This window comes from Schistocerca nitens, chromosome 5 (genome assembly GCF_023898315.1).
Source record: "Schistocerca nitens isolate TAMUIC-IGC-003100 chromosome 5, iqSchNite1.1, whole genome shotgun sequence".
Taxonomy (NCBI): domain Eukaryota; kingdom Metazoa; phylum Arthropoda; class Insecta; order Orthoptera; family Acrididae; genus Schistocerca; species Schistocerca nitens.
In genome coordinates this window covers 707,774,983-707,788,244 of record NC_064618.1, presented here as the reverse complement: position 1 = coordinate 707,788,244, position 13,262 = coordinate 707,774,983, and the positions used below count along the sequence as shown (strand labels likewise).

Genomic DNA, 13,262 nt, shown 5'->3' with positions numbered 1-13,262 from the left:
CAGACATTTATTTAAGGATCTAGGGATATTCACAGTAGCTTCCCAGTATATGTACTCTCTTATGAAATTTGTTATTAACAACCAAACCCAATTCAAAAATAATAGCAGTGTGCATAACTACAATACTAGGAGAAAGAATGATCTCCACTATTCAAGATTAAATCTAACTTTGGCACAGAAAGGGGTGAATTATACCGCCACTAAAGTCTTTGGTCACTTACCAAATAGTATCAAAAGTCTGACAGATAACCAACAAGTGTATAAGAAGAAATTAAAAGAATTCTAAATGACAACTCCTTCTACTCCATAGAAGAATTTTTAGATATAAATTAAGAAAAAAAATTAAAAATAAAAAAAAGTTGTTATATTAACTTAATTATGTTGTTAAATTAACTTAATTATGTCATGTATTGGAAAATTTGACTCGTTCCACATCATTACGAAATATCGTATTTGTGATCCATGGAACTAGTATTAATCTAATCTAATCTCAGAGAAAACCTCAGTTCACTTGAATGTAAGTTCCCCTGTCAAACAGTACTCATCAGTGGAGACTTTACTTGTCCAACAATTAAATTGAAAAATTACAGTTCTATTAGTGCTGGGTATGATAAGACATCCTGTGAAACATTACTAAATGCCTTCTCTGAAAACTACCTAGAACAGATAGTTAGGGATCCCACTCATGATGAAAACATATTCGATCTAATGACAACAAATATATAGACCTGACCTCTTTCAGGATAACCATATCAAAACTGGTTTCAGTGACCATGACACAGTTGTGACAACAATGATTCCCAAAGTAACAAGGACAACTAAAACAAGCAGAAGGATATAAAATCATCATCAGCCAATTCAATCATTAAATGATGTGGCCTCTTCGAGTCGTGGATTCAGGTAGGCTTTCAGCAGTCTTCTCCAAGTGGGACGGTCTTGGGCAGTTCTCTGCCAGGTGTTACCAGCGATCTTCTTGATGTCTTTGTCCCATCTGTCTGGTGGTCTTCCTCTAGGCCTCCGGTGCTCCCTCAGACTCCACTCCAGTACTAGCTTCATCCATCTGTTGTCTTTTCTTCTTGCGACGTGGCCAGCCCACTGCCATTTCAAGGAACCTACTGTTTCTAAGATGTCATTAACCTTCGTCACAGACCGGATGTCATCTGCCCTTTTCCTGTCCTTTCTTGTATAGCCCAGCATTGATCTCTCCATGGCTCTCTGTGCTGTCCTAAGTTTCCCTTTTGTAAATGAGTTCAGTGTCCATGTCTCGTAGCCATACGTCATCACAGGAAGAATGCATTGATCAACTACTGCTTTCTTCAAATTTACTGGCATTTTTGATCTGAACACTTTTGAATTCTTCCCAAATGCTTGCCAGCCAAGCTTGATGCGTTGATAGATTTCTGCCCTTATGTCTCCCTTCATATTTATAATCTGGCCAAGGTAGACATATTCACTGAACTCTTCTAGCAGACTGTCCTTAACCTTCACATCTCCATCTGGGACCCATTTGTTGGACATTACTTTTGTTTTGGAAAGGTTCATGCTCAAGCCAACCAGCTGACATTCCGATGCAAGATCTGTAACTAAGTTTTGGAGCTCTGCGAAGTCTTTGGCCAGTAAGGCAATATCATCAGCAAATCTCAAGTTGGTAAGCCTTCTTCCATTAATTCTAATTCCCTTACCTTCCCACCTCAACTTTGACATAGCCATTTCCAATACAGCAGAGAACAGTTTTGGGGAGATGGGATCGCCTTGCTTGACACCCCTCATGATGCGGAATTCTTGAGTTTATATATATATATATATATATATATATATATATATATATATATATATATATATATACTCCTGGAAATGGAAAAAAGAACACATTGACACCGGTGTGTCAGACCCACCATACTTGCTCCGGACACTGCGAGAGGGCTGTACAAGCAATGATCACACGCACGGCACAGCGGACACACCAGGAACCGCGGTGTTGGCCGTCGAATGGCGCTAGCTGCGCAGCATTTGTGCACCGCCGCCGTCAGTGTCAGCCAGTTTGCCGTGGCATACGGAGCTCCATCGCAGTCTTTAACACTGGTAGCATGCCGCGACAGCGTGGACGTGAACCGTATGTGCAGTTGACGGACTTTGAGTGAGGGCGTATAGTGGGCATGCGGGAGGCCGGGTGGACGTACCGCCGAATTGCTCAACACGTGGGGCGTGAGGTCTCCACAGTACATCGATGTTGTCGCCAGTGGTCGGCAGAAGGTGCACGTGCCCGTCGACCTGGGACCGGACCGCAGCGACGCACGGATGCACGCCAAGACCTTAGGATCCTACGCAGTGCCGTAGGGGACCGCACCGCCACTTCCCAGCAAATTAGGGACACTGTTGCTCCTGGGGTATCGGCGAGGACCATTCGCAACCGTCTCCATGAAGCTGGGCTACGGTCCCGCACACCGTTAGGCCGTCTTCCGCTCACGCCCCAACATCGTGCAGCCCGCCTCCAGTGGTGTCGCGACAGGCGTGAATGGAGGGACGAATGGAGACGTGTCATCTTCAGCGATGAGAGTCGCTTCTGCCTTGGTGCCAATGATGGTCGTATGCGTGTTTGGCGCCGTGCACGTGAGCGCCACAATCAGGACTGCATACGACCGAGGCACACAGGGCCAACACCCGGCATCATGGTGTGGGGAGCGATCTCCTACACTGGCCGTACACCACTGGTGATCGTCGAGGGGACACTGAATAGTGCACGGTACATCCAAACCGTCATCGAACCCATCGTTCTACCATTCCTAGACCGGCAAGGGAACTTGCTGTTCCAACAGGACAATGCACGTCCGCATGTATCCCGTGCCACCCAACGTGCTCTAGAAGGTGTAAGTCAACTACCCTGGCCAGCAAGATCTCCGGATCTGTCCCCCATTGAGCATGTTTGGGACTGGATGAAGCGTCGTCTCACACGGTCTGCACGTCCAGCACGAACGCTGGTCCAACTGAGGCGCCAGGTGGAAATGGCATGGCAAGCTGTTCCACAGGACTACATCCAACATCTCTACGATCGTCTCCATGGGAGAATAGCAGCCTGCATTGCTGCGAAAGGTGGATATACACTGTACTAGTGCCGACATTGTGCATGCTCTGTTGCCTGTGTCTATGTGCCTGTGGTTCTGTCAGTGTGATCATGTGATGTATCTGACCCCAGGAACGTGTCAATAAAGTTTCCCCTTCCTGGGACAATGAATTCACGGTGTTCTTATTTCAATTTCCAGGAGTATATATATATATATATATATATATATATATATATATATATAATGTGACTTACCAAATGAAAGTGCTGGCAGGTCGATAGACACACAAACAAACACAAACATACACACAAAATTCTAGCTTTCGCAACAAACTGTTGCCTCATCAGGAAAGAGGGAAGGAGAGGGAAAGACGAAAGGATGTGGGTTTTAAGGGAGAGGGTAAGGAGTCATTCCAATCCCGGGAGCGGAAAGACTTACCTTAGGGGGAAAAAAGGATGGGTATACACTCGCACACACACACATATCCATCCACAAGGTAAGTCTTTCCGCTCCCGGGATTGGAATGACTCCTTACCCTCTCCCTTAAAACCCACATGCTTTCGTCTTTCCCTCTCCTTCCCTCTTTCCTGACGAGGCGACCGTTGGTTGTGAAAGCTAGAATTTTGTGTGTATGTTTGTGTTTGATTGTGTGTCTATCGACCTGCCAGCGCTTTTGCTTGGTAAGTCACATCATCTTTGTTTTTATATAATTTTTCCCACGTGGAATGTTTCCCTCTATTATATATATTCAAACTCTTTGTCTTTAAATATGTCTGCTTGTGAGATGTCTGCTTGTGTGTGTATATGTGTGGTTGGATATGTGTGTGTGTGTGCGAGTGTATACCCGTCCTTTTTTCCCCCTAAGGTAAGTCTTTCCGCTCCCGGGATTGGAATGACTCCTTACCCTCTCCCTTAAAACCCACATCCTTTCGTCTTTCCCTCTCCTTCCATCTTTCCTGATGAGGCAACAGTTTGTTGCGAAAGCTTGAATTTTGTGTGTATGTTTGTGTTTGGTTGTGTGTCTATCGACGTGCCAGCGCTTTCGTTCGGTAAGCCACATCATCTTTGTTTATATATAATCTCTCTCTCTCTCTCTCTCTCTCTCTCTCTCTCTGTGTGTGTGTGTGTGTGTGTGTGTGTGTGTGTGTGTGTGTGTGTGTGGGTGCACAGTAAACTAGATACAAAATCAGTAGTGTCATATCTCAATGAGGAAGCTGAAACTTTCAGCACAGGTGAGGAGCATGTAAAGGAATTCTGGCTCAAGTTTAAAAGTGTAGTTGGATAGGTATGTAAGCAGTATAACAGTTCTCAATGGGAGGAAACTTCCATGGTATACAGTCACTGCAATTAAACAGAGAGATGCTGAATGAAATTTGTTTGGCTGTCAGGAGAGGAATGTGTGATGCCTTTAAACACTACCACAGCAGAATATTTCAAATAATCATTCACAAAACCCAAAGAAATTCTGCTTATGTGTAAAGGCTGTTAGTACACAAAAGTTAGTGTCCAATCCCTAGTGAATGAGACAGGAACTGAAATTGAGGACAGCAAACCAAAAGCTTAAATATTTAACACCATTTAAAAATGTTCCTTCACAAAAGGAAAACCGAGGAAAACTGCCCCAATTTAATCCTTGCACCACTGAAAAGATAAATGAAATAAGTATTAGTGTCAGTGGTGTTGAGAAACAGCTGGAATCGTTAAAACTGAACAAAGCACCAGGCCCCAGTGGAATCCCTGCCAGATTCTGTTATGGATTTATGGTTGAGTTAGCCTCTCTTCTCCCTATAGTCTATCATAGATGGCTTGAACAAAAGACTATGCCCAGTTCTTGGAAAAAGGCACAGGTCACACCCATCTTCAAGAAGGGTAGTAGAAGTGATCCACAAAACTACTGTCCAACACCCTTGACATCAATTTGTTGTAGAATCTTAGAAAAAACTCTGAGCTCATACCTAATGAGGTATTATGGAGAGAATGACCTCCACAATGCCAAACAGGATGGATTTTGGAAACATCAGTCATGTGAAACCCAACTTGCACTTTTCTCATGTCATACTGAAAGCTTTGGATCAAGGCAATAGGGTAGATGCTGCAGTTCTTGATTTCCGAAATGCATTTGACTCAATACCACACTTACACTTATTGTCAAAAGCTTGAACATAAGGGGTATCAAGTGAAATTTGTAACTGGATTGAGGACTTTTTGGTAGGGAGAATGAAACAAGTTATCTTGGATGGAGAGTCATTGTCAGATGTAGAAGTAACTTAGAGTGTGCCCAAAGGGAGTGTGTTGAGACTCTTGCTCTTCGTGTTGTATATTAATGACATTACAGACAACATTAATAGAAAAATCAGGATTTTTGCAGATGATGCAGTTATCTATAATGAAGTACTATCTGGAAGAAGCTGTATAGATATATAGTCAGATCTTGATAAGATTTCAAAGTGATGCAGAGCTTGGAAACTTTCTGTAAACATTCAGAAATGTAAAATTTTGCACTTCACAAAGTGACAAAAATTGTGTATCCTATGAGCATAATTACTGTAGGAATTGGCCTCCTCATACAAATACCTGGTTGTAACACTTTGTATGCTTCTGAAATGGAATGATTACATAGGTTCAGTCATAAGTAAATAGGTGGTAGACTTTGGTTTATTGGTAGAATACTGGGGAAGTGCAATCAATCTACAAAGGAGATTACTTACAAATCACTTGTGCAACCAGTTCTAGAATATTGCTCAAATGTGTGGGATACATACAAGATAGTGGGAGAATGTCACAGAGATACCGAAGAAATTGAACTGGAAGACTCTTTGAATTTAGACGTAAACTATCCCAAGAGAGTCCATTACCAAAGTTTCAAAAACCGGCTTTAAATAATTACTCTAGGAATATACTACAACCACCTATGTATCACTCACATAGGGATCATGAAGAAAACCCAAGAAATTCTGGTCTTACGTAAAATCGGTAAGCGGGTCGAAGGCTTCCATCCAGCCACTCACTGATCAGTCTGACCTGGCAACGGAAGACAGCAAAACGAAAGCTGAAATTTTTAATTTAGCATTTGATAAATCTTTCACACAGGAGGATCGTACAAACATACCGCCGTTTGAGTCTTGTACAGATTCCTGTATGGAGGACATAGTGATAGACATCCCTGGGGTTGTGAAGCAGCTGAATGGGTTGAAAATAAATAAATCGCCAGGTCCTGATGGGATTCCAATTCGGTTTTACAGAGAGTACTCTACTGCATTGGCTCCTTACTTAGCTTGCATTTATCACGAATCTCTTGTCCAACGTAGAATCCCGAGCGACTGGAAAAAAGCGCAGGTGACGTCTGTATATAAGAAGGGTAGAAGGACGGATCGTCAAAATTACAGACCAATATCCTTAACAATGATTTGTTGCAGGATTCTTGAACATATTCTCAGTTCGAATATAATGAATTTCCTTGAGACAGAGAAGTTGCTGTCCATGCATCAGCACGGCTTTAGAAAGCCTCGCTCCTGCGAAACGTAACTCGCCCTTTTTTCACATGATATCTTGTGAACCATGGATTAAGAGTATCAGATGGATGCCATATTCCTTGACATCCGGAAAGCATTTGACTCGGTGCCCCACTGCAGACTCCTAACTAAGGTAAGAGCATATGGGATTGGTTCCCAAATATGTGAGTGGCTCAAAGACTTCTGAAGTAATAGAACCCAGTATGTTGTCCTTGATGGTGAGTGTTTATTGGAGGTGAGGGTATCATCTGGAGTGATAGGGTGGATAGCAATGTGCGCTGTTTGCTGATGATGCTGTGGTGCACGGGAAGGTGTCATCATTGAGTGACTGTAGGAGGGTACAAGATGACTTGGACAGGATTTGTGATTGGTGTAAAGAATGGCAGCTAACTCTAAATACAGATAAATGTAAATTAATGCAGATGAGTAGGAAAAAGAATACTGTAATGTTTGAATACTCCATTAGTAGTGTAGCGCTTGACACAGTCATGTCGATTAAATATTTGGGCGTAACATTGCAGAGCGATATGAAGTGGGACAAGCATGTAATGGCAGTTGTGGGGAAGGCAGATAGTCGTCTTCGGTTCATTGGTAGAATTTTGGGAAGATGTGGTTCATCTGTAAAGGAGACTGCTTATAAAACATTAATATGACCTATTCTTGAGTACTGCTCAAGCGTTTGGGATCCCTATCAGGTCAGATTGAGGGAGGACATAGAAGCAATTCAGAGGCGGGCTGCTAGATTTGTTACTGGTAGGTTTGATCATCATGCGAGTGTTACGGAAATGCTTCAGGAACTCGGGTGGGGGTCTCTGGAGGAAAGGAGGTGTTCTTTTCATGAATCGCTACTGAGGAAATTTAGAGAACCAGCATTTGAGGCTGAATGCAGTACAATTTTACTGCCGCCAACTTATATTTCACGGAAAGACCACAAAGATAAGATAAGAGAGATTAGGGCTCGTACAGAGGCATATAGGCAGTCATTTTTCCCTCGTTCTGTTTGGCAGTGGAACAGGGAGAGAAGATGCTAGTTGTGGTATGAGGTACCCTCCTCCATGCACCGTATGGTGGATTGTGGAGTATGTATGTAGATGTAGAATAATTACTGCATGCACAGAGGCATTCAAAGAATCATTCTTCCTGTTGTCTGTACGTCAATGCCTTGTTTTTCCCCAAAATTCTAGCAGTGGTAAGGTTTGAACCAAGGATTGAGGATGTTTCTGATTACTAGTCAAAGATATTACCCCTAGCCCATGAGTGTCAGGCAAAAGTTATTCTAGCCTAAAGGTGGCACTAGTGTGGGTAATGTTGGCTTCAAATTGTCCTGTTGCTATTATTATTCTATTTTTTTATTTCCATTTATAAAAAGATGGACATTCTTTAAATTAAAGCATACAGAATCAAACTACAAAACACAGGTTAAAAGAATATAATTGCATACTTTTGACATCAACTTTTTACATGGTGGCAATTTGTCTGTTGGGAGTTCACCTACACTTAACAAAAAGTATTCATTGGGCCTGGTAATAATAGTATACAACAGCCACATGAATTTCAGTACTGAATACATTTTGCATTAACAGAAAGTGGTGGTTATAAAAATAGTACTTCCTGTTATCTGACATGTGATGAAAAAATTACACTGAAGAACTTTATTAGAAACAAAGCAATAAGTTTACATTGAATTTGATGTAATCTCCTTCAAAATACTGTCCTTGGTTAGCAATGCACTTATCACAACATTGATTCCATGACTGGAAGCAATTTTGGAAGGGTTGTTATGGAACAGTATTCAGCTGCTCTATCATGGCCCTCTCAACGTAAGGAATGGTGTCAAAATATTTTCCTGTAAGCAAAGTTTTAATTTTTGGGAAGAGCCAGAAGTTTCATGGTGCTAAATCTGGTTATCAAGGTGGGTGAACATTTTTTCCAACAAAAAACTCATGGATCAAAAGAGAGGTGCAGCATGGCATATTGTCGTGATGAAGAAAGAAGCCATTAGCCCATTTTCTCATCTCTTTCTTTGTACATTGTTTCTCAAAAAGTGCAATATGCCCTTGTAAAATTCAGTGTTTACAGTTGTTCCCTTGGAATAAACTCTGGCCATCCTATGTTCTCAATATTGGAAAAAATGAGCATCACTTTGGTATTCAATTTTGGCTGATGTGCCTTTTTAGGGTTAGGAGATTCAGGGTTTTCCATTGTGAAGTCTGAATTTTCATCTCAGGGTCATGCACGTGGACCCAAGTTTCACTTCTAGTTACAATTTTGATCATTCAGTTTCTACAATCTGACATACAGTTTTCCTTCTGTTTATCACTTGAAAGTCTGTGAACAAATTTTGTTTTCGAGGTTAATGCATGTCCCAAACATTGCTTGTCATCTACTCACTCATTTCCACATTTAAATTGTTCAGACGACTTCTAAACAATCTTAAAAGTTACAGCATTGTTGCCCTACACCAATTTCAACATTTCATGAGCTTCTTTGGCACATTTTTGCAACTGGAAACTTAATGTTCATGCATTGTTTGAAATCCATGATGCGTGACATTCATGGTAAACACAACCTCGTTTTAGTGTTTCTGGATGCTGACTGACAACTCAGAATATGTTCCAACTTGACAGTGCCTGTCTCAATGGATCAGGCTGTCTGACAAATTACATAAAATGGTTGTGACATCAACAGTTGCTGCAAAAAAATTCAATCACCATATTTTTTCAACACACCTCATAATTTCATATGACCAATTAAAAAAGTCTGTGCCCTATGAACTAAAACTTAGCCAAACAACATGCTAAAGTATGTAGACTTGTAAAACAGATAATAAAAAAAATTAAACAATTTGATTATTGATTTCAGCTATTTTGGACGGCAGCTCCACCTTCAGATCGTTTGCTAGAAAAGAATAGTAATGATAATAATACTAAAGCATAATCATGTTATCCCTGAATGTATAAGTATGCCTTCTTCAGGTCTATGATACACAGAATCTTGGAGTTACTTTTGGATGAGAAAGGGACACAGAAAGAGCTTCAAATATTTATGCGAATAGGTTGTGCAAATAGATACAGCAGGAGTGGTATTATACATATGCATGAAAAAACAAAATAAAAAGAAATTACTGAACCAGTGATGCATCAGAATAGTAAAAGATATACAGCATTAACATGTAATGGCCTACATTCTGAAAGCATTGCTCACAGATTCAAGAATGCTAACGTTGGCATAGACTTTCTTACCAGAGGTAGCCTAGAAAATAGGTTATGCCACAAAACTGAAAATAAATGCAACAAGTATAGTGATTCAGGAGTGTATAAAATAAACTGCAACAACTGTGATAATTTTTAATTAGGGCAAACAGGGAGGAAATTCATGACAAAGTTTATGGTTCACTCCTGCGAGGGGAGCAGTTAGCATATTGATGACACACTTAAAAATGGAGAAGTGTAAGGAAGTTTAGGCAAGTGAAAGCATGGAAGTGTTGTTTTATTAGTGTGTTGTATGCTGACTGTGTCATCTCTCCTGTTGTTGACAAGGCCACATCGCATAATGAATTTGCTGTGCTGGCAGAGCTCCCACTGGTTGTCCTACAAACAACCTACCTTGCGAAGCAAGTAGCTCGTTCTTCTACAAGATGGAGATGCCTTCCAAAATATTTGAACCGAATAATCAAATTGTTTTATTTTTTATAATGCGCTTTAAAAGTCTACAAATTTTAGTATACTGTTTGGCCAAGCTTTAGCTTGTAGGGCACAGTGTTTTATTTATTGGCCATGCATAATTATAACAGCAAACACCACTTTATAATAGCAACTTTCTATTAATGCAAAACATATTTACTACTAAAGTTTACGTGGCTGTTGTACAGGTATTATTAACATATTCAATGAATACTTGTTGTTAAGTTTAAGTGACCATATAGAATGTTAATGTCATGAGTATGCTATTATATTAATTTAAATTGTGTCCTATAATTTGGCTTTATATGTTTGTAATTTAAAGAACATAAGTCTTTTTATAAGTGTTAATGGAAGGAAAAAAAAATTAGGCTGAGGTTTTAATACTGATACTGAACCTTGTTTTGCAATTTTGAGGTTCTTTGAAGTGCGAATTTTTTAAAAATATTTTTAACACTTGAATATTTTGTAACTTGATGATGTATAAAAACACCTATCACCCTATATGTTCTTTTAATCTTAATTGCAGATATCTGATGATGGCAGTAGCCTAAGTGGTGTAATAAATAAAGGCATTTATTTAGCTACCCAGACAGTTTTATTCATGAAATATTCACAAATAATTGTGGACTCATTCAGGAAATTTATTTCTTTTATTAGTAGAAAATCTTGAGGCATGACTGATATTTGTATTTAGTTGGAGCTTTTGTAATTTGTACTTACTCTCTGTATCTCTCATCTGCTGACTTTTCCAAAAGAGGCATGCCAGATAGAAACAGGATAATAAATGTTGTAAAGAGTGGGGAGAGAATGGCTATCCACTCAATGCCTTCAAGTACATTTATAGAAATAATAAATATTCCCCACCATAATACAATCTCTCCAAAGTAGTTTGGGTGTCTTGACAGCCTCCACAGACCTGAAACATACAGAAAAAAATACACATTTATGTACACAGTTTATATAAGACAAATTCAGAAACTAATTACAAATTCAATACTATTGTAGCATGTTGGCCTTTCATATTTTGAGTAACTGCTGATTTTTCTCTTCACATTTCCACTTGGTTATGAACTTTATATTTAGTTTGGAGTCGTCCAGACATAATTTTTACCTCCAGTTCATTTTTTATGATGCAGATTTTTCTAGAAATAATGTCTTACCAACAGTTCCTAGGATTGGTTATTACATATTATACATTCACTTCAAAAGATTTGTACGCATCAAAATCCACAACACACACAAACACCAAAAATATGCTAGCAATAAAATCATTATAGTAATTAAAATACAATTAGAACTTGTAGTAAAGCTATTTTCATGTCAGAAAGTAACTCATTCTGAATCGTACTAATGGCAGAAGATTTATTTCAATTTGCAATATGACACAATGTGAAAAACCTTAATCAAATGTAAATTATCAGTTGTAAATTAACTTATGTAATTGTTCCAATAAAGTGGTTTAGGAAATGTAATTGTTGTTATTTTATACAGTGTAGCATGGTATTGACCATGTGGAATAATCCATAGAGAAATGTGCAGTCATTATGGAGTCAGTCTTCAATTGTATTCGGATTGTTTTTGGAGTCAATCAGTATGGAAAGTATTCTATTCTGCTGATTTATTATGTCAAGTTTGATATATTTTTATGAGATTTGATAACATTGTGAAGATCAAACTAGAGTCAAGGGTACATAATTTCACTAATTAGAGTGTTACTTTTTTGTTCCTTCACACATGCTGCACCCATTAGAAATATAATGGAGAGAAGCAACACTGTCAAAAATTATTCTTACAGGAGCAAATAAGAGATAAGTGGCATTCTACTATGAACAGTTCAAATAATTTTGTAATGTGCTTTGAAAATCAGCTAGAAGCCAAAGTACACAATTTGCTGTTTTTCATCAATATAAAATTGTAGTAGAATGTTACATCATGAAACATGAATTCAGCACGTGGTAATAATAAGAAATAACAGAATTAAAATGAAAATTTCTATAACATCTCAATGTATTGTCAATTACATGTTATTCACAGGAAAGTAGTTTGTATTCCTCATTACAGCATAGTTTTATGTCTGACGTTGGACTGGTAGACACTTAATTGTGAACAGTAGACTAGTCATGCAGATATCGTCATTTAGATGTAGACAGCATATCATCTTAGTTTTCACAAGTGAATGAGGTGGAGCAATTTTCCTAGACCTTGTTGAATGGAATATTTGGGCATTCGCTTACAGTGATTTAGTGAAAACATTGAAAAACCTGTCTGCTCTGAAAATAACTGTGATGCAGACAGCAAATCAGAGTGAGTTTTGTGCTATATTCTCAGAAATAAAAATGGGTTAGTAAGTACAATAATCATCCTTAAATTCATTTCCTCCATTTTGAGAAACTGATCAAAAAAATATAATTGGACGTTGATGCTATAATGGCAGTACTTGACCTCACCACACAGCATTTGTAATCCTGTGTATCGGTGCCATTTCTCATGTCATAAAGTTACTGTATTCTAGAGCCAGAAATGTCACATAAGTGACACCACAATGTACCCATACCCTAAAGTGACAAACATTATGTACACAATCTGTCTTCAAATCAAATTAATGGTTTCCACTGCATTTTCATGCTTCAACTGTGTATGTGTGTATGAGAAAGAGGACTGACGGGGAACAAACTGTTATCATCAGCTGACCATAGTATGAGACTAGCTGTTAATATAATGAGCAAATTTTCTCTGCATATGATCATATCCCTGTCACCCACACCATCACTCACACCAGCATAACTCAAGTGGTTCTGTAAGGATCAGTGCTTGGGAATTGCTGTCTATAATGTTTGTAAATGACCTGTCCAGTGGCATATCATGCAAAGCTGTGCTTTATGTAACAGGCACAAATTAAACATTTTGGAAAAAATGTGGACATATTGAAACAACAAAAAAAAGAGTACCTTAAATTATCAAATACCTGGTTTAAAGACAATGTCTTGTCTGTTAATTATGAAAAG

The 13,262-nt window shown here is 39.1% G+C and overlaps 1 protein-coding gene across 4 annotated transcripts in view; it reads right to left on the bottom strand.

Annotated features, from left to right (window-relative positions):
• LOC126259978 (uncharacterized) overlaps window positions 1-13,262 on the bottom strand; it is a 694,543-nt gene that overhangs the window by 14,181 nt on the left and 667,100 nt on the right. For all 4 annotated transcript variants that reach the window (XM_049957109.1, XM_049957110.1, XM_049957107.1 and 1 more), the window contains exon 5: window positions 10,978-11,173. In XM_049957109.1, the coding sequence (XP_049813066.1) occupies window positions 10,978-11,173 (196 nt within the window). The remainder of the gene's footprint in view (window positions 1-10,977; window positions 11,174-13,262) is intronic.